The sequence below is a fragment of the Labrus mixtus genome, chromosome 8, assembly GCF_963584025.1.
Source record: "Labrus mixtus chromosome 8, fLabMix1.1, whole genome shotgun sequence".
In the NCBI taxonomy this organism is placed as follows: Eukaryota; Metazoa; Chordata; class Actinopteri; order Labriformes; family Labridae; genus Labrus; species Labrus mixtus.
The window spans coordinates 21106579-21130648 of NC_083619.1; the positions used below are offsets into that span (position 1 = coordinate 21106579).

General features: G+C 40.1%; 3 protein-coding genes across 3 annotated transcripts; 1 reads left to right on the top strand and 2 right to left on the bottom strand.

Annotated features, from left to right (window-relative positions):
* Positions 1-77: 77 nt before the first annotated feature.
* On the bottom strand, positions 78-8749 carry sec62 (SEC62 homolog, preprotein translocation factor). Its single transcript, XM_061045078.1, has 8 exons — positions 8660-8749; positions 5608-5716; positions 4504-4609; positions 3714-3963; positions 2012-2107; positions 1858-1918; positions 1641-1760; positions 78-1261 (listed from the first exon to the last, which is right to left on the bottom strand). The coding sequence occupies exons 1-8, from the start codon at positions 8693-8695 to the stop codon at positions 714-716; spliced, it is 1326 nt and encodes a 441-aa protein (XP_060901061.1). The 5' UTR covers positions 8696-8749; the 3' UTR covers positions 78-713.
* A 1672-nt stretch (positions 8750-10421) lies between these two features.
* Positions 10422-17741, bottom strand: samd7 (sterile alpha motif domain containing 7). The gene is made up of 9 exons (XM_061043686.1): positions 17486-17741; positions 13449-13582; positions 13006-13129; positions 12666-12790; positions 12477-12558; positions 11663-12339; positions 11458-11573; positions 11251-11361; positions 10422-11121 (listed from the first exon to the last, which is right to left on the bottom strand). The coding sequence occupies exons 2-9, from the start codon at positions 13549-13551 to the stop codon at positions 10876-10878; spliced, it is 1584 nt and encodes a 527-aa protein (XP_060899669.1). The 5' UTR covers positions 13552-13582; positions 17486-17741; the 3' UTR covers positions 10422-10875.
* Positions 17742-22508: 4767 nt separating this feature from the next.
* On the top strand, positions 22509-23714 carry LOC132978474 (apolipoprotein D-like). The gene is made up of 4 exons (XM_061043687.1): positions 22509-22665; positions 22883-23004; positions 23147-23235; positions 23372-23714. The coding sequence occupies exons 1-4, from the start codon at positions 22546-22548 to the stop codon at positions 23605-23607; spliced, it is 567 nt and encodes a 188-aa protein (XP_060899670.1). The 5' UTR covers positions 22509-22545; the 3' UTR covers positions 23608-23714.
* Positions 23715-24070: the final 356 nt, after the last annotated feature.

The window sequence follows — 24070 nt, forward strand, 5'->3', positions numbered from 1 at the left end:
AGTCCTTTCAGAAAAACATGATTTTTTTTTTCTCAGTACCTCAAAGAGCCAAAACCCCCTAGCCAGCCAAAATATGGTTGTTTTTTGTTTTTGTTTGTTTCCTTTGAGTAATTCCAGGATTTGGTCCATCTGGCTCTAACGCTCGTCAGTTGCTTCGCTGTCTGCCTGAGAAAGCTATCAGACTCATTGGTGCTCCTGCAACAGAACAACAAGATGAATGAACGGGGCCTTTCTCCAGAGATACTGATTGTACCAACAACAGTGAGCTCTGAGACGACAATGAAAACAGAAAAGGGGGGGGGGGGGGGCAGCAGCACTATCTTTTCTCCATCGTCTGTATATAAGATCTTGTATTAACCACATACAAAAGTAACCAGGGGGACATAAATAAAACATTTTGGGTTGAAATGACAAAAAGATGTGGAGCTCTGGACAGCTTCCTCAGGCAGGTTTTCATTTTGACGTAAATCACAGCGAGCCGAGAGGAATCGGCTCCACATAAGGCTTCCTTATCGTACAATTTGTTTTCCTCATTGTCGGAGCTGCTTGCTTTCTCCGGTCCTGATCTGTGGGTACTGTGTCAGTGGAAGATCTCAACAACAAGAGATGGAGCGTCTCCTCGTGCGGAGACGCGACAGGCAGGTCCTGGGATCACAGAGGAAGGAGGGAGGGACAGAGAGAGGAAAGTAAAGAGTGATGGGATTGTAAGAAGTTTATGTTTCAGCCGCCTGGGCTCTAGTCTCACTCACATTCCCTTCTTCCCTCTCTTGCGTCTCCGTCTCCTCCTCCTCCTCTTCCTCTTCCTCCTCCTCCTCCTCTTCCGTGTGCTGCTCCAGCTCCTCCCTGGTGATCATCTCAAAGTCGTTTCCGTTGCTGTGCTGCGAGCCTTCATCCTCCCGCCGGTCGCTGTCTGAGTCCGAGTGTCGATCCGTCCCCTCACCCTCTGCTTCTTTACTCTCTTCTGCCGCCACATCTTTACTCTCCTCCTCTTCTTCCTCCTCGTCGTCATCCCCGTCCTTCTTCTCGCTGTCGGACTTTTCGTCGCTGTCTGACTTCTGAGCCTTGGTGGATTCTCCGTTGTCCTTGTCGTCCGTCTTGTCTGAGCCCTTCTTGCTGCTGGCTTGCGGTCCTTTGTACTCGTGAGTGTAGAGCGGCCTGAACGAGTCGATAAAGCCCACGTCTGCAGTCAGGTTGGGGAGGAACCAGAAGTGATGGCGCCCGCCTGTCACCACCCAGATGATCAGGAAGAGGATGCAGCGGGCTGAGGAAAGACGGAAACGAGCGGGATCAGTTTTTGAAAAGAGGAAGTCTTCCATTTAAATCTCTGCATTTTATGTGACTTCATTTAGTTCATTTTGGGCAAATCAACTGTACAACTTATTCTAACGCTTTAACTAAGCCTATAGTATGATCATTAATCCAATTCAATTACAGTGAAGTCCAGTGTATAAAACACACTTTAATACCATTTTTTTCATCTTAAAAGTTGACTGCGTCTTATACACTGATGACACCAATATACCAGTATAAAATGCTTGTTATACACCAAATGTTCTATGTATTTTATTTCAATGACAGCAGATGCTGTGCAGGAACTTTATTTATTTTATTCTTTATTTCTATAAGGTCTTTGTACTCACCAACAGCCAGAAGCAGTATACTGGCCACGAAGCAGCCGGCTGCTACACTTAGATAGTAAACTCCTACACGCATTTCTGCAGGCCACAGTGGGAACAGCGTGGCTGCGATTACTGCAATAACTTAAAGAAAGAAAAACACAAAAACAGTACGAGTAAACACAACCCTTCATTTTCTTGTTCCAACTTAATTCATGTTTTTTTCATGTTTTTGACTCACCCAGTATGAGTCCCATGGCAAAGGTCTTGAAATGGACAGGATCATAAATCCACACATACACCTGTAGGAGAAAAAGAGACAGTTTGTGTTTTCATGTGTTTTAGGATTTTAAAACATTTGTACTACAACGTGTTTCCTCTACACACAAACTCACCTCATTTCCATCAACAAACAGCTGCTCCTCATGAGGCTCCAGTTTAAACTTCTTCTTCACCTCTTTCTTCTTCTTCGGGGTCCCAGGACTTTCATCCTAATCCAAATAATGTTGGAAATAATCAAACAGGCTTACTTCTTTTCATAGGCTTTCTTTTTGAAAAGACTGATACTACTCTCATGTATGTGTGGTAGGAGCCAGCTAACTTGTCTCTGTATAAAGTCGTGACCATAGACTGTAAATGTTAATGGAGAAAGCCTGAGTGATGTCAGCCATTCTTTACAGCAGGGGGCTCCGGAGGTTCATCGGCAGCCGCCGCCATGCTAGAAATCCCTTCAGTCAACCTAACGTCAGGCTTAGAGCCGAAACTGGGGCTAACCCTAACCCTAGACGAACCGTTACATAGCGCCCACCTGTCATAATGTCAGCTACACGCCTAACTATGAATAACACGTTTTCAAAATAAAACAAAGCCGTTTTTAAAAAAATCACCCCCCCAGTACAGTGTGTGCCAGTGATGACAATAACTGATCAGACCGATTTAGTTTTTTTTGTACCAGGCTGTAAACATGTTTGTTTACACTGTAAAAACTTATTTTTTGCCAGTCATGTGTACACATCAAAAGCTCACCAATCTTAAATCCCGCCCCCTTTAGTAACAGTTATTGAGACATAGAAGCTTGACAAAGAAGCACATTGCAACAGCTATTCTGCTAAGCATGATGCCACAGTGTATTACACTCACACATGTCAGGCTATTTCAAGAAGCTGACAGCAGGAACTACTGTATGGGATTGAAAAATGCATCAAAAACAGAGCCACAGAATATTTTTGTAACGATCAAAAATGACAATACAATCAGTTAACTTTGCCCTGCACTGCTGTGTTACCTGATGCCCCTGAAGTCTAATCAGCGAATGGAGCCTGACCCAAGTGTCTCTTCTGCTATTTGTTAAACTGTTATTGGCGCACAAAGCAAAAAGGGGCGTGAATAACTCGGGATTATTTAACACATTGTATGTCATATGTTTACAGAAAAAGGCGGAAAAATTTAGTTCTTTTTTTTTTTGCTTATCTTACTCTTTGCACTAAGACCAATGTACCGGTAAGTAGTTGGAATAAATCTATCTTTTCTACAGTACACGTTTAAGGCAGAATTTCTGGTCTTTTTTTTTTTTTTTAAAGATATTTCTGCATTTATTCAGACAGGACAGAGAAAAGTGACTTTTGGAAATGTTGGCAGAAGAGTTGGGCGACATATGGCAAATGTTCGAACCCGGGACTGCAGCAAAGACTTTTGCCTCTGCATATGTGGCACACGCTCAACCACATGCCCTTTTCAGCTTTAAATATAATGTTATTATCATTTATGTATCACCGTTGGCTTCAAAGGTCAATTTAAAAACTTGATCACAGCTCACTGTACTCATGAGTGTAAATGTTATTAACTGTAGTTACCTGCTTACTGCTTATTCTTCTGGTCTTATAATCTATGTATTTTGTCTTTTTTGTCTCTTATTCGTTTTAATTGTACTCTCGACGTCAATGTAAACGAGGGCTTGCCCTCAATGATTTCTCGAGAATAAATAAAGGTAAAATGAAATGAAGTCACAAAACACAAGTTTTGTAGTATACCTACAATAATATTAAAGTGTCAGAGTTGTTTATCGTTATCTGAGGGCTAGAGTGTATTGAGACTTACGCTCTTCTCCTTCTTGGTTTCAGCGACCTCAGTCTCTTTCTTCTTATCTTTCTCCTTCTTCCCTTTTTTCTCCTCTTCTTTGCTGCTGTCCCCCTTGACCTTCTCTTTCTCCTTCTCCTTCTCTTTCTCCTTCTCTTTCTCCTTTTCCTTTTCCTTTTCCTTGTCCTTCTCTTTCTCTTTTTTGGTGTCCTTCTCAGGTTTCTTCTTCATCACCTTCAGAGCCCGGTGGAAGAACTGCTTCTTTAGAAGTCTACGGAGAAATGATGAGAAAAACAATTGTAAAGGATTAAAAAAAAACACAAAATGAGTTTAAATGGTTTCATTGTGTAAGGGGCCATTGTCTGATAGCCATGGCCGTGTGAAAGATTTTATCCTAAAATGTAATGATGTCAGCCTTGCATTTGTTAGCTTATGTAGTTACTTACTCTGCAGGACTGAAATCATGTTCATTCACACTTCACTTTCAACTTTAGTGTTTCGATGTTTCGATGGAGTGTTTCTGCACCAGACAAAGCTTAATGCAGGGTTTCTCCATCTTTTCACAGTAAACTGAACATCATGCAAAATAAAGGTATTAGCTTGTAAAGACATTTTAACAGCCATTTTTTTTAAATATATAAGTAGGTTTGTTGCAGAAGTAAATAACAGCTTCAGTGAATGATTGACTGTTTTGAAGTGTTGCGTTTAACAAATGCTGACATTCTCTTTGTGCTTTAAAATAAAATCCTTCATTTACCAAATGCCGTTAGATCCACATTAGAAAATGTGCAGCAGAGTGTTCACAGCTCACCTGTTGCAGTAATCCATCACAGACTCTCTGGTGGTGAACACTGCCTCCTCTCCTTTCTTCGCCTTGGCCCACTTTGAGTCCAGCAGACAGTCCACTGCCTTGGAGGCTAAATATAGGGACACAAAGGTAGACATTAAAGAACACTGAGGGTAAAGTGGGCCTGAAAATGTCAAACAGTGATTCTTCTGGTATACAGTGATTACAGTTTTATTAGAAGAGTAGAAGCTGACAAGTACTTGAAATTCCTCCTTTTAAATTTCATTATGTAAAAAACAAGCTCTGAACACAGCCGTGACATTAAAGCATTACCACCTGTCATGTTGGTATAGTGGATTTATAAACAAAGACGTTCTCATTTCAGCACCAGGCAGACACGGACAAAGGTTATTATTTATTCTTTGTTCTATATAAATAAACCTGACTAGACTTGATAATGTATCGCATCCTCATCTTTCTTCACTATGTGTACATTACTACAATTCCAATAATAATACTTGTACAAGCAGTTGGATAAACCTGACCTTCCTTTTATTAATAAAGTGCTTTTAAAAAAATCAGTGTTTTTTTTTCATCTTGTCGTATATTGACAATGTTGAACATGTAACATACACACAGCGTTCATTTTGTGAGGGGTGATCCGAACAGATCACGGATTAACTGTGATCCTTTGCATCACCTCTTGGTACATAATCATTATGAAAATATTGATCACAAATTGTTAAAAGAACATGAACTAGTCATTGTAACTGAGAACAAATGAAGCTGTAATAATACAGTCAGGTCATGTGATTCTAGCCTCAAGTACTAAGTAAACATTAATGATGCAACAGGACAACACATTAACGAATCTTAAGTTGGATGATCAGGTCTGCATTTTGGACTGCAATGAAAACATTTAGAAAGGGACAACTCTTCAGCGAAGCAGCACAAAATTCACATGTGAAAATCACACACAAACAAAGTCTCAGCAGCGGTCATACCTCCACTCTAAAACAAGTGTCTGTCTGACAAACTGAAGGCTGACTTTGATAGTCATAACCTGGTTCACACTCAACCCACTGTCCACTTGTTTTGCCTGTTTCCTTTAATGATCCGCGCACGTACCGATAAAGTAGTCCACTCTGTGACCCATCATGTTGGTGGATTTGGTGGGGCAGTTGAATCTAAGGTACTTGGCCACCGCCTTCTCCTCCTTGGTGGGTTCACTCACCTCCTGCAAGGTCAGACAAACGCACACGATCGGCTCAAAGTCAGGTTCATAAGTCAAAGATCAAAACATGTAAATTACAAATCGATCAGGGCAAGCACATCAGATATTAAATCACACGTAATAAGCCAGGGTTAAGGACATTTTGCTGAACGTGTATCGCAATATCATGTGGTCTTACTCTGACTCAGCATTGAATAATCATCCCAGCATACAATTGAGATGACACATTATCATGCATCCCAGTATGTGTGTGTGTAAGTCTTTATTTGAAAACACATAATTATTGCATAATTTATATATGTTTTGTATTAAGAGAATGGCTCCTAACTGTATGGTAAGCCCCACATCAGCTCATTTGAGTCACTAACTTTGGTCTCTTTTGTATCCTCGCTCTTGTCAAAGTTAATGCCTGTCTCCACAAACTGAGATGATAACAGTCTACACGCCAAACTCAGGACTTTTTCTGAAAGGACTTCTTATTCTGAAAACAACGTGAGACATCTTGGTGCCATGCAGTGTATGCTTTTGATCTGTAGACTGTGTCTCCACCTCTAGAAGCGGATGCACTGTCTGTCTACCTTCAGTTTTTTTTTTTTTTATACACTAGATGTTATTCTGGAACAATACCAGAGAGAGGCTATATCTTCTTCCTCGAACAATTCCTTCATTTTCACAACATCTGCACTGTTTTTCATCCTGCCAGCAGCACTGAAGCACATGCCAAAACAGAGGGAATGAAAGCATCAGCACAATGAGATTCAGTGCTGCTTAAACCAATCCAGCTGGCTCGGGCCTGCAACATGAGGAAGAAGAGGCCATCAAACAGGCCTTTGTTTAAAGAAGCAGGTATCAGGCATGCACACAGCTCAGTTTCATGAGACCCCTACATGAAAAAGATCCCCGTCACAGTCTATATGATCTACCTGGCTTCATCACGGGAGGATTAGCTGCTCTCTGAAACAGAGTGTGGTCCCTTACAATTTATGTTAAGGTTACAGTTTTGGCCCTCAATGTAGCCCATTCTCAAATGCCTTAATGCTTATTGGGGAAATGGGATATGAACGATGAGAAAAAAAACAACATTTAAATGAAAAAGAAGTGTTGTGATAATCTTGGGAAGCCTGTTGAGTTTTGGTTAACTTACAAAGCAGATAACGGTATGCACATCAGGCTTTTAAACTGAATGCTGTTTTACAGAGGTGTTTATAGGGGTAGATAAAATCTCTAAAAACTGTTTCAACAAAAGCAAATCTTTGAGGAATTATTCAGTTACTGCACAATTGACTGTGTGTTTAATGCGTGAGTGTAACAGACAGGCCTCTTTTGGTTGTGGTCTGCTCATAAAGGAGATAACAGTATGTGCCGTTATGCAACTGACTTCAAACAGGCAAGAGAACTGGGGACAATTTCCAGTTTGTAACGCAACACCTAGATAAAACTCAAGCGTACTTAACACAACACGATAAATCTGACATCAAATGATACACTGTTTCAGTTTTTGTTTGAACTGTTTAGTTATTGTTTGCTTACCTCGGTGATGAAATCTAATGTATGATGCAACAGGGGCTAAACATTTGGTCAGCAGTGACACACATGAGGACATAAACTGAACATTTTAACTTTCACAGAGGTAGGATTTCTTTTATCAAAGCTGACTTTGAGTGTTTTCGTTGCATTTTGGTTACACATTAATTTCAGCTATTGATACGGCTAACTTAGGCAGAAAAAAGGGGGATATATGATGGTTGTGGAAGGCAGAGAGATGTTATTGGCAGGCCTCTCATGTTTCATTCAATGTGTGTTATTATGCAGCTGAACAGATTGTTATGTCATCCTGATGCCCTGTAACAGACAATTCAGGACTCTCAGAGTGATAACAACAGACGGAGTATGAAGAGTTTATCTTACCTCATCTCACTGCTGTACGATACTAGTATGCATCCCAAATCCAAAGTACATAATGACTGAAAATGTTACAGTCAACCTACCAAGTTAGTACAACGGTAATTAACCAGAGCACATGTAGAGACTAGTATACAACCAACTTTAACATGTTACAAACAGGAAATATACATAATACTGCTAAAAAATTTCAATTCAGTAATTTGTTTTAGCCTATTTTGAGTTTAATTACACAATAAACTCAAATCCTCCTACAAGGATTGCCTGAAGTTCTACATCTGGGGATATCTTATGACTGCATGAAAAACAGTCTCAATCAATATTGAATTAGTGATCTGGATCAGTGCACATGCATCAATTGACAGCTGAGTGGGAGACAGATAATTTCTTCTCTTCACAGAGGAGTTGAATCATTTCGATCATCGTTGTCTTTGTTGTTATGTTGCATAAAGGTCGTAAAGATGTGAATACACTTTGAGTTCACTGAGACTGTAGCAACTCTTCAAGCTGTTGCTTTAGATCTTTTTTTTTTTTTTTTTTACAGCTTTTACTCCTGGAGCAACAATGTCTAACCTGAACCTGACCGGATAAGTCATGAAACACTACGATGCGCTCAGTTGACTCGTGTGTTTAATGTCACGCTGATTGCTTCACGTTATGTAAACATGTCTGATTTGGGCTGACGCAGCTTTACAGCCACTTCAAACATAATAAACATTACTTCCTACAGAGGAAACGTAATGGCAGACACATTAAACATCGGTTTAACATGTAGTGCAGCAAGTAACTGTAGCTGGTAGAGGTGATACTACGCTCGGGGAATGTTTACCAAAGTATAATTACTAACATTTGTTTCTGCTAGCAACCATTTGCTAGCTAATCGTTAGCCATCGTATGGTTTAATCTATTGTGTGTTCCGGGCTCCTCGCGAGGATGCTCTCCTTCACAAACACTCCGCGACATGTCGGTTAACAGCGACACAGTTGTAAAGTGTTATTCTCCGACCTGCTCGGGCAGTTTTTCCTATGAATCAAGCGGTGTTACCTGGATCCGTTTCTTGTGCCTCCTGCGCTCCGCCATGATCCTCCAACTCAGCTCTACCAACGTTCGCGAGGCTGAGCGCGCGCACAGAGTGTGTACTATCGCGAGACTGACTAATGTAATTTAGTTGAAGAAAAAACATCTCCATTCACAAGTTGTACAGTTTATCAAAATAACATCTAAACATCTATTTATGTGTATATTATGAGAAAATACGTTTCGTCCAATGTTGTACTTACTCAAGTAGCTGACAGCTTGAGGTAAGCTCTAACTTTCATCAATATCAGACTTTGTACTTTTAAATATCAATTATGTGGTAAAAACTTTTTTTTTCTTCTTAATTGTTGTTGTTGTTGTTGTTGTTGTTGTTGTTGTTGTGTGTGAATGTTTTTGTTTATTTTTACTTTTTTTTTCTTTCTTTCATCATTAGCTCAGTATTTTTTGTATTATTACTAGTATTATTATTATTCTTGTCTCTACATGAATTTGATGACATCTAGATGTTGCTTTGCACCGGGCTCGGGACAGGGGGGGGAATGTGAATGTCAGTACGGTGCTGTTGTAAGACGGGTTAAAGATATATGTTATTGCTGCTAGTACTGTCTTGCCTGCATGGTGTCTATTGTTTGGGGTAAAATGAATTAAAATAAAATAATTGAAAAATCATGTGGTAAAAACTAAACTCTTACTCTGCATTTGTTTGTTACTCACCTACATTGAGCATGAAGCGAGCTGTTTAAATAAAGGGGACTTGAAACCCTCTTTTAAATCCAGGTTGAAGACACACCTGTTTACAGCTGCCTTTCATTAAACAGCTTTAATAAGATCTTAAATTTTAACTCTGCACTGTAACTTTTAACTCTTTTTATATTTTTACTTAATTAATTTCAATTAATTTAAATTTTTATTTGAACATATGTTCAGATTTAATAATTCCAGTGATTTTTTATTTATTTTTGTTCTATTTTAATGTTTCTTTTCTTTCCTCTGTCATGATGCTTTTGATGTCTTGTGTGAAGCACTTTGAATTGCCTTGTTGTTGAAATGTGCTCTATAAATAAACTTGCCTTGATCGGTATCTTTACCAAACGCGGCATTAAATTGAAATAGGCTTAGTCTGTAGGCCTTTTGATACATTAAAATACTATTTAATAGTAAACCTATACTACAGGATACATTATTCCGTGCCATTTCTATCATGTAGAGCAGGGGTGGGCAACTGGCGGCCCGGGGGCCACATGCGGCCCCCATCAACCCTCAACGTGGCCCTCAGGTCAATTTTTACATATCAATTAATTGGGAACATGAAGAAAACATGACTAAATCTGCCATGAAATCATGAAAACCAGAAGTATGTCCATAATAATATTTGATCACTGGTATATGTTGAGTTAAATTGGAGAAAAAATTGACTGTAATCCTTTTTGTATACTACAATTTGGCCCCCTGGCAGTCAGAATTAAATGAATGTGGCCCTTGCTGTGACCAAAGTTGCCCATCCCTGATGTATAGGCTCCTTTGACTTTTCATACGGTATGGACTTTTTAATTTATTTTTTACTTTGATTGCAGCACTTAGAGCCCATTTCTACAATACAGCACTGAAGGATCTGTATACACCTAGTAGTCTACAGAAGAACACAAGTTTTGTAATGTGTTTAAGGGTTTTATTTATGTTTTTCTTGAAATCTGGGATTATTTGATCATCACATCTTTGTCCTTTGACCTCACAGAAACAGTGTAGCAGGTTAATTTGTAGAAAAAAAACTTTATTTACAATCCAACAAAAGCATAAAGGTATCCCAACCAAATAAAAAACTCTTCATCATTCAATTACAAAACAATTTCCATGTTATTTATATGATCTTTATGCAGACCTACTGTAGAAATGATACCTAGCAGCATTGAAGTACGTTTGTTTAAAACTATAGTAAGATATTTCCAGATTAATAAAAATGTAATTTTAAGATAACTTTAACTCTACGGTTGTTAAAAAAATATAAATGTCCATACACATGTTAATTACAAAATATTTAGCTGACACCTGAGCCTATGGGGTGATCATCAGCATTTAAAGGCCAGGTAGCATATAATAAAAAGCATCTGAAATCAGTCAATAATTATGTAAACATATCATCCACTGATGCAGCAGCAAACACCGCGCTGTAGGTGCAGACTGGGCCTGGTTATGTTTTTGTTTGTCCTCATTTCTTGCTCTGATCAGGCCGTCTCACTGCTAGCAGATGGCGGTGAGTTGTTGTTGTTGTCTGTCTCTTGAAGGGTCTCTGTGGACTTGAGGACATCAGCGTCTCGTGGACTCGCCACCATCTCCTCACTGTTGCAGTTGACAGGGGAGCCGATCTCCGGTGAACGGTCCCCGGGCTTCTCTGGAGGGGCCTGCAGCGGTGCAGCGGTGGCGAGCGGCAGGTTCATCATGTACAACATGTTGCCCATGCGTCTGGAAACCTGTGGAGGAATAGAGGTAGTTAATAAGACATTCCTAATGAAGATAAACATTCTTCATGCCTTGATATTTTCATCTTTCATTACTTAATTGTGAGTTTTTAAGCCACGGTCAATGTTGGGGTTCCCCACCTGTGAGCGGATCTTTAGAGCTGGTCCCAGCTTGAGCCCCAGTGTGTCCAGCAGATGCTCCTCTGACAGTAGGGGCAGTGTCTCCCCGTCAATCATGTGGTCTTTGAAGGTCTGCAAATGAAATCATGTTACATATATAGCCATGATTGCGCCGCAACACAACAAAATACATCAGATCTTGGTTATAGAAAACTGTACGAAACACACCTGTGCATATTCTGAACACGTGGGTATACTGTTGATGAAGTTGTAAACATCATTCACCGTCCATTTTCTTACGTCCTCAGACACCTCGTCGCCATTGAGAAAGAGATTGGCTGGACCTTGAAAACACATTCAAAATGTGTTAAAGCTGTACACATTCAAAATAATTCCCTAAAAGAATACTGTGTAATCTTTCTTTGGGACCTACCAGGTGGAAGAAAACCATTTCCAGGGACTGGGAACATGTAAGGCATTCCTGTAAGCGTTCCACCAGAGGAGGGATACATGAATTTGTCCTGGAAAGCTGAACACTGGCTAGAAATGTCTTTATCATTCGTGCTGCTGTTGGCCACATCTGAGCAGCCATCTTGACTGTTCGCACAGTTTTTGCGCAGGCCGGGCTCCCCTTCTTTGTAGTTTTTCCTGCTCCCTGTGCTGAGCTCAGAGTCTATTTTGGCCTGATGATGCGTCTTGCTTGTCGCGCACTCTTCTCCCATGTCCCCCTTCGCTTCCGCCTCTTTCTCCTCCCCTGACGTCGCCCCCGGGCTCTGCTCTACACTTTTGTCTTCTGCCTGGCATTTCAGGTGGGCGACGTGGCTCTCTGAGGTCTTGTGAGCGGTCGGCCTCCTGCCTGCCCTGCGGCCCCGCTCTCTGTGCAGTGTGCTCATTGGTGGGTAAGGGCTAGCCGACATGAGGAGGCTGTTGGAGTGCAGCTCATCGAGGGTGGGACGGTGAACGAAGACATCATGGCCATCCGGCAGGCGCTGACGACTTCTAAACGCCATGGGGTTGGCGGAGTATGCCATGGGGTTATCAATTCCAATAAGTCCCTTTTGATGGGCGTTCTCTAGCTCCTTCTGATGTAGGATGGCGTTCATCTCCATTCTGAACGGGAGCACGCACACACATATGACATATTAGACCAAGATTTTATTACAGCAGAGAGTAAAAAAAACTGAGAGTGCAAAAAGTGGCCAAGTCTTTAGCTTCATGCAATGCTGCGAAATCTCGGCACAAACTACCTGGCTATATTCTGCTTGTGAATGAGCTCCTGTCGCCGGGCTACTGTTTCCATGGGCTCTGAGGGCAGGAACCCGTAGCCAGCTGAGAGGAAGAGAAAAAGAGAGAGGCAAGCTGTTAGAGCTCATTCACATTCCTGAAGTGGAACAAGGAATTCTCTCAGGCATGGGCATGCTCTCAGCAATGCTCACCTGCTCCTGGGAATGCTCTCCCGGGCAGGACATTGGCATGTGGTGGTAGAGGTGGACCCAGGTGGGGTCCCATGTGCATCTGTCTGGTGTCAGAAGCAACCATTTCGTTTTGGGGGACCAGCTCCCTGAAGAAAGAAAAGCACAGAAATCATCTATCAAGGCACTGAAACATTCGTCGATAGATGATCAGCTTCTAACAACTGAAATAAGTGCTACTTCTATTATATCTAAGTTCATTTTGGTGTGCTATTTAAATCATACAGAAAAGGACACCTCTGGCAGTCACGTCTTCTTTGCTTTTGCCCCTTAGCTTAATATGAACTGTGATTCCGGTACATACCTCTCCATGAAGCGAGGTTCGAACTGTGTAGGGACACCCTGCAACCTTTGCTGCCCCTGAGCGAGGATCTGCGGGGCCATGGCCATCTGGTTCCTCATAATCATCTCCTGTCTCTGCCTCAGCTCTGCAAGCGAAGGGGGGGGGAAAAGCACAAAAGGTCACTGGGAAGTAAGTTTAGCCTCACTAACTGAGACATGTACTGACTGTGAAGCTGGAGACGATTCACAAGAGTCAATATATGGGACACGAGGTCAAACAATTGGTTTAACCTGTTTGTAATTCCAGATAGGACCCACATTCAGGCAAAATCTGACATTTTTTCTCTACAAATCATTGTTGTCGTTTATGCACTTAATATTTTTTAGCTTTAATATTTTACTCGGGGGGGGAAAAAACAAATTGTCGATGCTTTATGTTATCTCTTATGTGTGTTCAGTCCTCACCTCCAGCAGACATGCCGTTAACCAGACGGTACCAGTGCTTCTCATCTAAAGCCCCCTGCTCTCCCAGCGCTGTCATCTTCCTCAGCTGCTCCCGTGGGGTCATGACAAACCCAACTTTGACCTCGACCTGAATGCTGAAGAGGGAAAAGGAAGGTGAAATCACTGGAACACATGAAAACTGACGAACTGGTTAGTATGATTTTGAGCGATATATTGTGGCTTTGAAGGGTAGAAAATTGAACTTTGATCAATTGGCAGATATATACATATTGTAACTTCTAATGTCTACCACTAGGAGGCAGCAAATATCTTTACTTAAAAGAGCTATAGATGCTCACTGAACTTTGTGTTGCTCTTCAAAAAAAAAATATAATCTCAATATAAGAGGCAGTCTATCTATTTTTAGCAAATACTTTATCATCACACACACACACACACACACACACACACACATATATATATATGTATATAGACAAGAACAAAACACATTTTACACAACCAGTCAGACTTGATTAAACGGCACGGAAATGGATATATATGTGGTGTCATAAATGTCATGTACCAGGTTATTTCTAAGTATTTAATTTTCTTATATAATAAGATATAACTTGTATAAATTAAGGGATTTAAATAAATTGCTTCACAGATATTTGATGTTACATCTGGCCAAATTCATTCTCTCACCTATGATCCTTAACCTCACCTCTCACCTCTACAGCATTAAGCATTAATCTTAAACCTACCTTAAACCTAACGCTCCCCGTACCCTAATCCTAAACTTCAATTTAACACCTAATGCCAAATCCTAACCTTAAAACTAACATTTTTAAAATACCCAGATCAGCAGAAAAAGTCCTTCTCTTTGAGATTTTTTCTTCCTTTTATATCTTTACTCGCTCATTTTGTCCTTTTAAGTTTAGCAAACACTTACACAATCACATAAACTGACATGCAGTCATACTGTAGACAAAAATGTCCATCTGTTCTTTGCTAAGCCAGCAGCTTGTGTGCACAACAACAATCTACTTAGACACCCCAAATGAGCTTTTCTACAGACAGATATTCCATATGAAAATATGATACTGTAAAATGAAAATAAAAAATCCAGCTCCAGATTTCTAGATGCTTGAAACTGAATCTTTGCTACATCAGTTCAAAATCATTCTTAACAAATTATGTTCCTTTATAATACTCATTTTTTGTATTGATAACTTTGTGCAAACCCTGCACATGTTCTTCTCCACATATTTTCCTGCTGTTCCCTCCCCCAGACTGCCATAAGATTTGCCCAGAGGCCTTGTGCATTATCTGCAGTCACTCAAGTTCCCTCTGAAGCCCATCTAATCTGAGGGCTGTAATCCTCCTATTAGTCCTGCAACAGTCTGCTAGCTACATCTGCTGACCTGCCTGCAGAGCGCCCTGCCAGCCCCCCCCCCCCCCCCCCCCCCCCCCCCCCCACAGCCTTCTCTAGGCCCTCACCACCCCATGGATCCTATTAGCTAAGTCCTGGCTATACAGCACTTTAAAGGGATGTGTTGGAGGTAATCCGCACGTTTAGAGTGTTACCCTCAGCAAACCTTGCCTGTAAGCATCCTGGACAATACACCCTAAGTGCTAAGCCTATTAGCCTCCATTAGCTCCCAGGATGTCCTAAAAACACCTTGGGGATAAATCTGGGGATTCAGTGGGTTTATATGAAGCTATGTGGCACGAACACATGCACCCTGCCTCCACATACTTATCTACCAAAGTCATAAAAATCAGTTTTAGCAAATGAGTGAAAAGACTTCAACATGTATGTCTCTGTAGTTCCAAAGTGGGCACTAAGCCCTGGGCTTCAGGTCTATAGTGTAACACAGTCTTTAATAATTTCTGCCATGTGCTGCGTAAAGTTCACCACAGGAGGATTTGACTTTGTTTCTGATGTGGTTCAAGCAGATGAAAAAAGAAGCTGATGACGAAGCTTTATGATTAAATTGTGAAATTAAAAGGGAAAATATGAAATCATTTGATCTCTGAACTTGAATCTGATAATGGTGCTTGTGTTAAGCAAAAATACAACTACAAACTTTGCAGGGCCTGTGTTAGCATCAGCATGTTTCAAGTCACAGAGCTGAGGTCCCAGTGTCCCAAAAACAAATACTGTGCAATCTTTGAAAAACTCTCCTCATGACGTGTCGCACAATCCACAAAGACTCTTTCACAAATACAGCAGTCTGCTGCTCGGAAACAACATAAATTGTGCTTAGTCTTTTTGCTAACTATCCAAATATTGACTTACAATCTTGCGTTGACAATTAAAGAGATGCTGCAGAGAAACATCAAGATATAGACACAACTTCAGAAAACTTTATCAGACTTTATCTCAGATTTATATTAATATTAATGTTAATATTTAATTGAATAAAGATGTAGTATGTATATAATTTAATTTATATTTATCCTAAAAAAAGATTGATATGTTATATTTTAAATACAGATGTTCTATATACATATTTATATTTCATAAAGTCAGTTTGGTATTTAATAAGATAAATACCAAAGTAAACAAGGCAACAAAATTAGCTATCAACGTCCAATAACAGAAAATATGATACATTTTCTGATGATGTTTTTAATACTTGAGAACAGAGATACGTCATTTCCATATATCATCTTAGTTTGAAGTCTAAATTGAAAACTTTAAATGTTTTTGTTTCACAACAGTCACAATATTTGACGAGATTCTTGTTTTTCTGGATATTCCTTTATGACTCTGTACCTACAGCACAGGGCTGAGTGATGTTATCACTGTCCAGGACGTATTCTTTTTAGAAGTTTGAATGTTGATTGCTTTGAAGTCATCAAGAACGGAGTCTAGCATTCTGGGAACTTGAGTCATTTGGAAGAACCCTTCATAAGACCTGTCCTATCACAGCTAAAACTTTGATTAGGTTTTCTTTTAAGTCTCTTAAGTCAAGTTGTAGCCTGAGACTTAGCAGCTGTATCTCTGCATGTCCAAACCTGACCTCAGATAGAATTCCTTTGGCAGCATCTCAATCCTACGAGGACATTTCAAGTGGCTTTATGCTTTTTTTTTTTTTTTACTGAGTGCATCTGTCATCAAAGGTGTGAGCTCGAGAAACTCTCGTCATATTTCCTCTAAGAGCGATGGCCACAACACAGCTGCCAAATCCGGGGATTGGACTCCTTGGATTTGCTGTTGCCTGGTTAATCTCATTACAAGAATGAATTAAAGGGAAAAATTGCTGACGACTTAGATGGAGCCTTGAGGAGGTCATATCAGACAAGACAGAAGTATTGTCTAGTCCTTCCTAATCCTCTCTCACACAACAAACACATGCTAAACCGTGTTTATTCTGCCAGTTATACAAGAAGCAGATTAAATTTTATGACTATCATTAATAGAACTGCAGGTCATATTGATTTTAGATTCACTTTTTGGGTCATAAAAATACATGAACCAAAAAGTGTGTATCCCTTTTCCCTCCAAAACATGAAGTTTTGGAGGGAAAAGGGATACACACATAGAAATGTAATGCATGACATCAACTCACATTTTAACAGTTCAAAACCTCTGGGAAACTTTTCATAGCATTGTTTTTATTTAATCGCAGAACTGGGCTAATTATGAAGGTAATTATCCAGATTTCAAGGTTGTTCCTTTAATCGCATTTGCCTTCAATTTAATCATAAGCCGAGGGATCTGTAGCCTTTTATGAGGTTTACCGCGCATAACACACATGACAAGATTTCCTGTTTGAAAGTTTTGCATTATTATAAAAGCGTGATTGTATATTGAGCTCTGCTGGTGGTTTTTAACGTTACTTTAATTGTCTAACACACAATAAGTCATTAGAACATTTTCCTAAACTACAAATTAATAAAATAAACTAGACATGGATAGAAATGAGGTATATGCAGCTTAATACAAACAAACAAATCTGTCAACAAACACAACAACACAAACGTTTGGTCTAACAGTAGAAGAGAAAACAAATTACGTTTTATAAAAGAGGAAGTTTTAATGGACTTACCTGAAGTTCAAACCAGTGAGCGAAACTTGAAACTGTATTTCAATTCACAGTAAAAAAAAAACAATCTTCAGACAGCTTACAGAAAGTGTGTACTGTCCCTCCTTCACATCCAACTGAACTGCCTCGCTCGTACCAGCCAACTGTCTGCTGCCAGCTAACTGCCTTAACTAAAAAAGACCTTTTAAATACCGATTCATTTCATCTCCATTAGCTGGCCTTATCTCCTGCGGTAAGCCCTCCCTGTCCTGACATCACTATGATCTCCCTTCCAACTGTTTGCTGCACCTTGCAACTGATGTGTAATTACTGCAGCAGCACTGGCCCTAAGCATGGAGTGCTAAACCTCTTTCATCGTTTACCTCACTAATCCCTTGTTAGCACTTTAGACCATGGTTAAGACACCTAAATGCTTAGCTTCCTTTTCCAGTGGCAAAATGGCCAACCCCACCTTAACCGCTCAGAGGCCACATGCAGAGAAGCTAAGTGATGCTGCTTGAAGAAAATCCAAAAATCCAACAGATCAGCCTTGTTTTTGTTTTTCCTCACATGTCTAGTTCGGTTGTCACAAGTATCGAGCTCCCCAGGGTGCCAAAAAAAGTTGACCCAAACAATCTTGGAGGTAATTTGCTGGAAATCCGACTAAATGTTGGCCGGATCATCCTCTCAGACCTCTTAATCTGACAGTTTGTGCTCACCCCCTGCTTACAGTATGCAGGCCTGCACTCCTTTGAATTATGTTTTTCTTTAACGCCTGGTGGGCGGCAAGGTGTGCACGATTGGGGGTCTGAGGGGAGATTTTACTAAACAGCAGACATGATATGGAGGGGGGTCATCGTGGTGTGTTTCTACTGTTTTATTAACAACAAAGAAATCTTGGAGCGATGAATGAACCTAGAAGTTAATGTATGTGTTGTTTACTGTACATATTTACAAACGTACACATATACAATATTATTTGAATAATGTGTAAGGTCAATCTTAAATTTAGTTAAAAATGTTTTGGAGAGCCATTGATTACACATTATGATCAGTTTGGAGGCTGTGGTTTGATAGAGAGACCTTGGTTGTTGTTGCACAAGTACAGAACAACAAACTTGGGTGGCAGCCCTTAGCAGTGCAGATGGTATAAAAAATAAATATAGACAAACAATAGCCCTGTCAAACGAAAAATGGCTACATTTTAATAGTTAATCACGATTAATCTCATGTTTGAAAATCCATTATTTTGCATGTAAAATTTCAAATTGTTAGGCTTTTATTTTGAATTTTTTTCAATGTACTGTATTAACCGGAGAGTACTACTTGTGCATTCATTTTAGACCATTTGATGGCCGACAATAGTCTACTGAATGTTTTTGAAAAAAAGAAAGATGTGGGATGATGTAATACTGATGAAATGTTCTTCCTATGTCCTTCCTTCTTCATTCGGCAAAATAAGAAAAAACAAATTGAAGAAAATTCCTGAATCTAATAAGTTGCATTTACAGAATCCCTCCATTACCTCAAATGGTATAGAGGCCATGATAACTATTGTTTTATCCTTTTTTTCAATTCGTTAACCTGCTTGTATTCATTGACATGTGCATTTGGATATGACTATAAATACTGTTTGTACGCCTGTATGTTTGATGCTTTATGTATTTCTTACTTCTTTTTTTAACATGCAGTCCAGCAAAATCATCCTGTCCAAATTTGATCAAAGAGCTGCAGAACCTATAGCCTGTAACATTCTCGATAACATTAGTTTTGGTTGGAGACAATTTTCCGATGTTAGCATGCTAGCCACTGTAGCTAATGCCAGCTTCACAGAGCATTGCTGTGAGTTTTCTTCTTGTTCCTGTTTCAAAGCATGTTCCATGTTTTGTGTGAATGTGTTTTTTTTTTATTATCAGCGAGGAGGAAATGATCTGTAGAAAATGATGCAGCTCATTATTCTACAGTCTCTTCCTTATTAAAGTTGCAGACATAAATAGGTGCACATGGTTTCCAATAATACTTTGGTTCACTGTGACCTTTGACAGTTTGATATGTGTCTGATACAGTATTTATCATTACACATTAAACCTACACAATAAGAAAGTCATAGTCTGTCAGCAGTGATGTGTGTGTGTGTTTGTGTGTGTGTGTGTGTGTGTGTGTGTGTGTGTGTGTGTGTGTGTGTGTGTGTGTGTGTGTGTTTGTGTGTGTGTGTGTGTGTGTGTGTGTGTGTGTGTGTGTTCTGCACACAAAGCCTGTTTCATACTAGTGATGCGGCCATTAGCCATAATGGGCTCTGCCATTTTTCCTTGGAGCCGCTGCAGAATAATAGGGACATAGTGAAGCTGTTACCAGGACCAAAAATCATGGTGTGGGTAATACTGTTACAAACAATGGAACCTTTTTGAAACCCCTGCATTCATAATTTCACTTCTGTAGAGGTATATTAGCACAAAATGACATTTGAACATCAACGTCTGCTCGTAATATTATTAAATATTAAAGCTATTCCTCAAATTGGGTTTGCACATAACCGAGAAATCATGATAGTACAAAAACTATATGCAGCAAAATACCAACATCAGAAGAATCAGATGTATTGGCTCCTGACATTTTGTTGCAGGGGCTACACCTAAACAGGAAAGAAACATATTGCTTGGAGGACAATAGGTTGACCATTTCTATTGAAAAAAGACTAATGAAAAACTTGAGAATCAAGAGAACAGAGCATTAGGGCTTTTAAACCTCTAATTTAAGACTCTAGGTGTAAGCTTTTTATAAGGGATTTCAGTCCATGCTGTTTGCACCTCGAATTATAGTGTCACAGTGAGGCGAAGGGATCAGCGCAGGTTTAACCTCAAGAAGCAGGACCAGCTATAAATTCACTGAGTTGGCTCAGGCACGGACACCATCCATCTTCTAATTGCAGTAACAATCTGGTATCCAGATCTCCTGGATTTCCTGGATTCTTCCCTATCGATTCTCAATCGTACCAAAGCTGTAATCCCTCAAACGTTGAGGAATTACACTCAGTGGAAATCTTGTTTAGGGCTCGACTACTGTGAGATCCTGTAGAGTAAGATTCTTCAGGATACATAAACCCTGAAGTACCGGGAAAAGCCTTAGATCCTTGATGTATTACACAGAAAGTATCGCCCTAAGTACTGAAAGGTCAAATGCTTAAAAAACACTGTAAAAATGTAATGCGTTCATTCATTATATCATTACGACTGCAAAATCATCCCTTATTGAAGAGGATATAAAAGACAATGGAGTTTTACACATGTTTTTCTTATTTAATAACTAAAGCTGAACGTGTAGAGAAATGTGTAGTGTTGTTTAGGAAAGTCATCTTCTTTCCAATATAATGGAGCACCTTTATGTCGGTATCAATAAAAGAAAAGTTGGCCCACTTCTTCCTGTGACAGTCTTGCTCTGAAGTTGGCAAATCAAACTGCAGCTCCAAATCAACCGAGACCGATAACGCAAACCATTATAAATTATGTATAGAAGTAAAAAAAAAGAAATGTAGAAAAGTGAAATGATTGGCAGCTCATTTGATTCAATATTTGAGGCTCAAACGGGACATTCACGGTCAGATTCGAACCCGGGCCGCCCACTTCGAGGGCAGCAGCCTCTGTACATAGGGCGCGAAACTAACCAGTAAGAACATGTCCTCATTTGTTTTTAATGTCTATCATGACACTCACAATAATTGTGAATTAAATAATTGTTTTATGTAGAACACTGACGACTGTTTCTTCAGTGTCCTATTAATTGCTACGACACCTGCAGCAGGCTTTCCAGGCGTAAAGGGTTAAGGGTACAGAAACGATCAGTCTTGTCTCTGACGGTATGGTTCGTTTTGTAGGTCATACGGAGGCCTCTGTCTTCATTTCAGTCTGGTTTTTAATCATCCAAAACCTCCCCAAGGGTAATTTTAGCACAGCACTGTCATGGGTAAATTTAAATGCTAATGTCAGCTAACAGCTAATACAGTACAATGTTTACATGGTTTGCTGCTTTGGTTCAATTATTTATCATCTTAGAGTGTTAGCACGCAACATACTCAAAATGAAAGTCTTACCATCTCATGAAGGGTTTGTTTACCATCTCTTGTTAGCATGCTAGCAATTTTATAATGAGGTTGCTATGATGTTATGTTTACAAAGATTATCATCAAGTTGAACATGTTAGCACGCTAAAATGGCCACAAATACCGACTAGCAAGTGTGTTGCATTAACAGAAAGATAACTTTTTATTTTATTTTTAAAACAACCCCAAACGCTCCTATCGACACGCTAACATGCGCACAAAGACAATGCTAACATACTGATGTTTATCAAGTACATTTTATATTTATACTATCTGAGTTTACCATGTAAGCATGCCGATGTCTGCTTATTGGTATAAATGAAGCTGTGGCATTTTGTGAAGATAAAGCACTGCACAAAATAACGAGTTCAACCATTTATAGCAACATAAAAAGAGATGAATTTCTTATCAATCTTTAAAGTTATTTGCTTCAATGTATCACCAGGGGAACATTAATATCTTTACCAGACGTTATGTCATAGAGCTATATGTTGAAATATTATTAGCATACATTTTACATTCATGGTAAGAGGAACTCAACAGAGTCACTGGGATTGTTTAAAAACGTTTTTTTATGGAAATCATCTTATTTCCTTTTATTTTTTAGATTTGTTTTAGTCAAAAGGACTTCAGGTCTGTATACTAGAGTCTTAACATGTAACCCGTCAGTCATCTGTTTTTCTGTCCGAGGCCTCTTTAAACACAAAATACAAACGTGGACAGGTGCTGATTCTCACACTTTTCTCAAAATAGCCTCACAAGTTACGGAATGGAGAGGAGGGTGTGCAGAACAAGCATCACTGGTGTATATAAGTGCCATCAAAACCCACAACTTTACTGCTTCCCAGTGACACAAGTAAGCAGCAGAAAGGAGATGCTCAAGCCCTTTCCAGCGGTGTCTCTTCCTGTCAATATTTCAGTGAATGAATCTTGAAAACTGAATTTCTGTTTGTTGTTATTGCTGTTGTCTACAGGTTGTAAAGGAAAGATGAATTCCCTTCAGGTGATTTTCCTCACTCTGCTGTCTGTGCTGGCTGCTAACGCTCAGGTCATCTCACCTGGAAGATGCCCCAAGGCGGCTGTTCAGGAGAACTTTGATGCTGCCAGGGTGACTACCAAACCCTTTTTTTTTAATATTCCTTTTTGATTAAAAATATTCAGTTAGGAATAAAGAGGCATTTATTTTTCATTGTAGGAGTTAATAAATTAGATCATCCAAGGAGACATGAAAACAAAAATAGCCACTAAATGCCTCATGACTCCGTATCTCTTCATGATCAAAAACTGAATTTTACGATCTTATGTTCCTTGTTCCTCCTCTGCAGTATCTGGGTAAGTGGTATGACATCCAGAGACTGCCACACAGCTTCCAGAAGGGCGAGTGCTGCACCGCCACCTACAGCCTGAAGAGCCCCGGAGTCGTTGGAGTCATGAACCAGGAGCTGCTGTGAGTACTCTGCACACCTCTCTAGTTTGAGTATTGACATGTTGTTGTAGGTATAAACTAAGACTCAAATCCTACTAAAGGAAAATACTCGCCCATCACGGGTGTTACTATCTCTAAAGTCTTTACTGTCTCTTTCTCTCAGTGCTGACGGGACCATCAACAGCATCAGTGGATCTGCATGGGCTAAGGATGCCTCCGAACCCGCCAAGCTGCTTGTCTCATTCTTTGAGTGTAACGAACCCTTTTTATTATTCACAAGAAAAATGGAAGATTTATGTTCCAGTGCTTAGAAATATCAGTTTTCAAGCAACGGAGCGCACAAAAATAATTTTGTTAAATTTAACTGCCATGTTCTTTCCTCCCCCAGTCTCTCCCCCTGCCCCTTATTGGGTGCTGTCCACCGATTACGACAACTACTCTCTGGTGTACAGCTGCACTGACCTCGGCGTGGCGCACGTGGAGTTCGCCTGGATCATGAGCAGGCAGCCCACCCTGTCTGAGGAGACCCTTGAGGATCTGCACAGCACCCTGAAGTCCATCGGAGTCAAAGTGGAAAAGCTGCTGACCACCAACCAGGACCCTGCTCTCTGCAGCGCCATGTAAACGATCGGAGCGGATTTATCCTGCAGACCGATGTGTGGTGCCTGACTGGGGAACATCTCACTGTGCTTCTCATGCAAAGTTAATATAATAAACTTATTTAAACAGTAGTGCTGGTTTGTGTGTCCTTTCTGTGGTGGTTGTATAAGATTAAGATTAAGATTGACTTTATTGATCCCACAAGGGGAAATTCTGTTTTTACACTCTGTAAGTCATGCAACACACACATAGGCTGAAATATACACACATGCACAAACAGGATCCTATGGACATGCACTAATGGAGAGATGTCAGAGTGACGGAGCGGCCCCCAGGAGGCGCTCCTGAGCTGGTGTGGGGTGGGGGGTTTGATGCCTTGCTCAAGGGCACCTCAGCAGTGCTCAGGAAGTGATCTGGTACCTCTCCAGCTGCCAGACCAACTTCCATATTTGGTCTGCACCAGGACTTGAACCGGTGACCCTCCGGT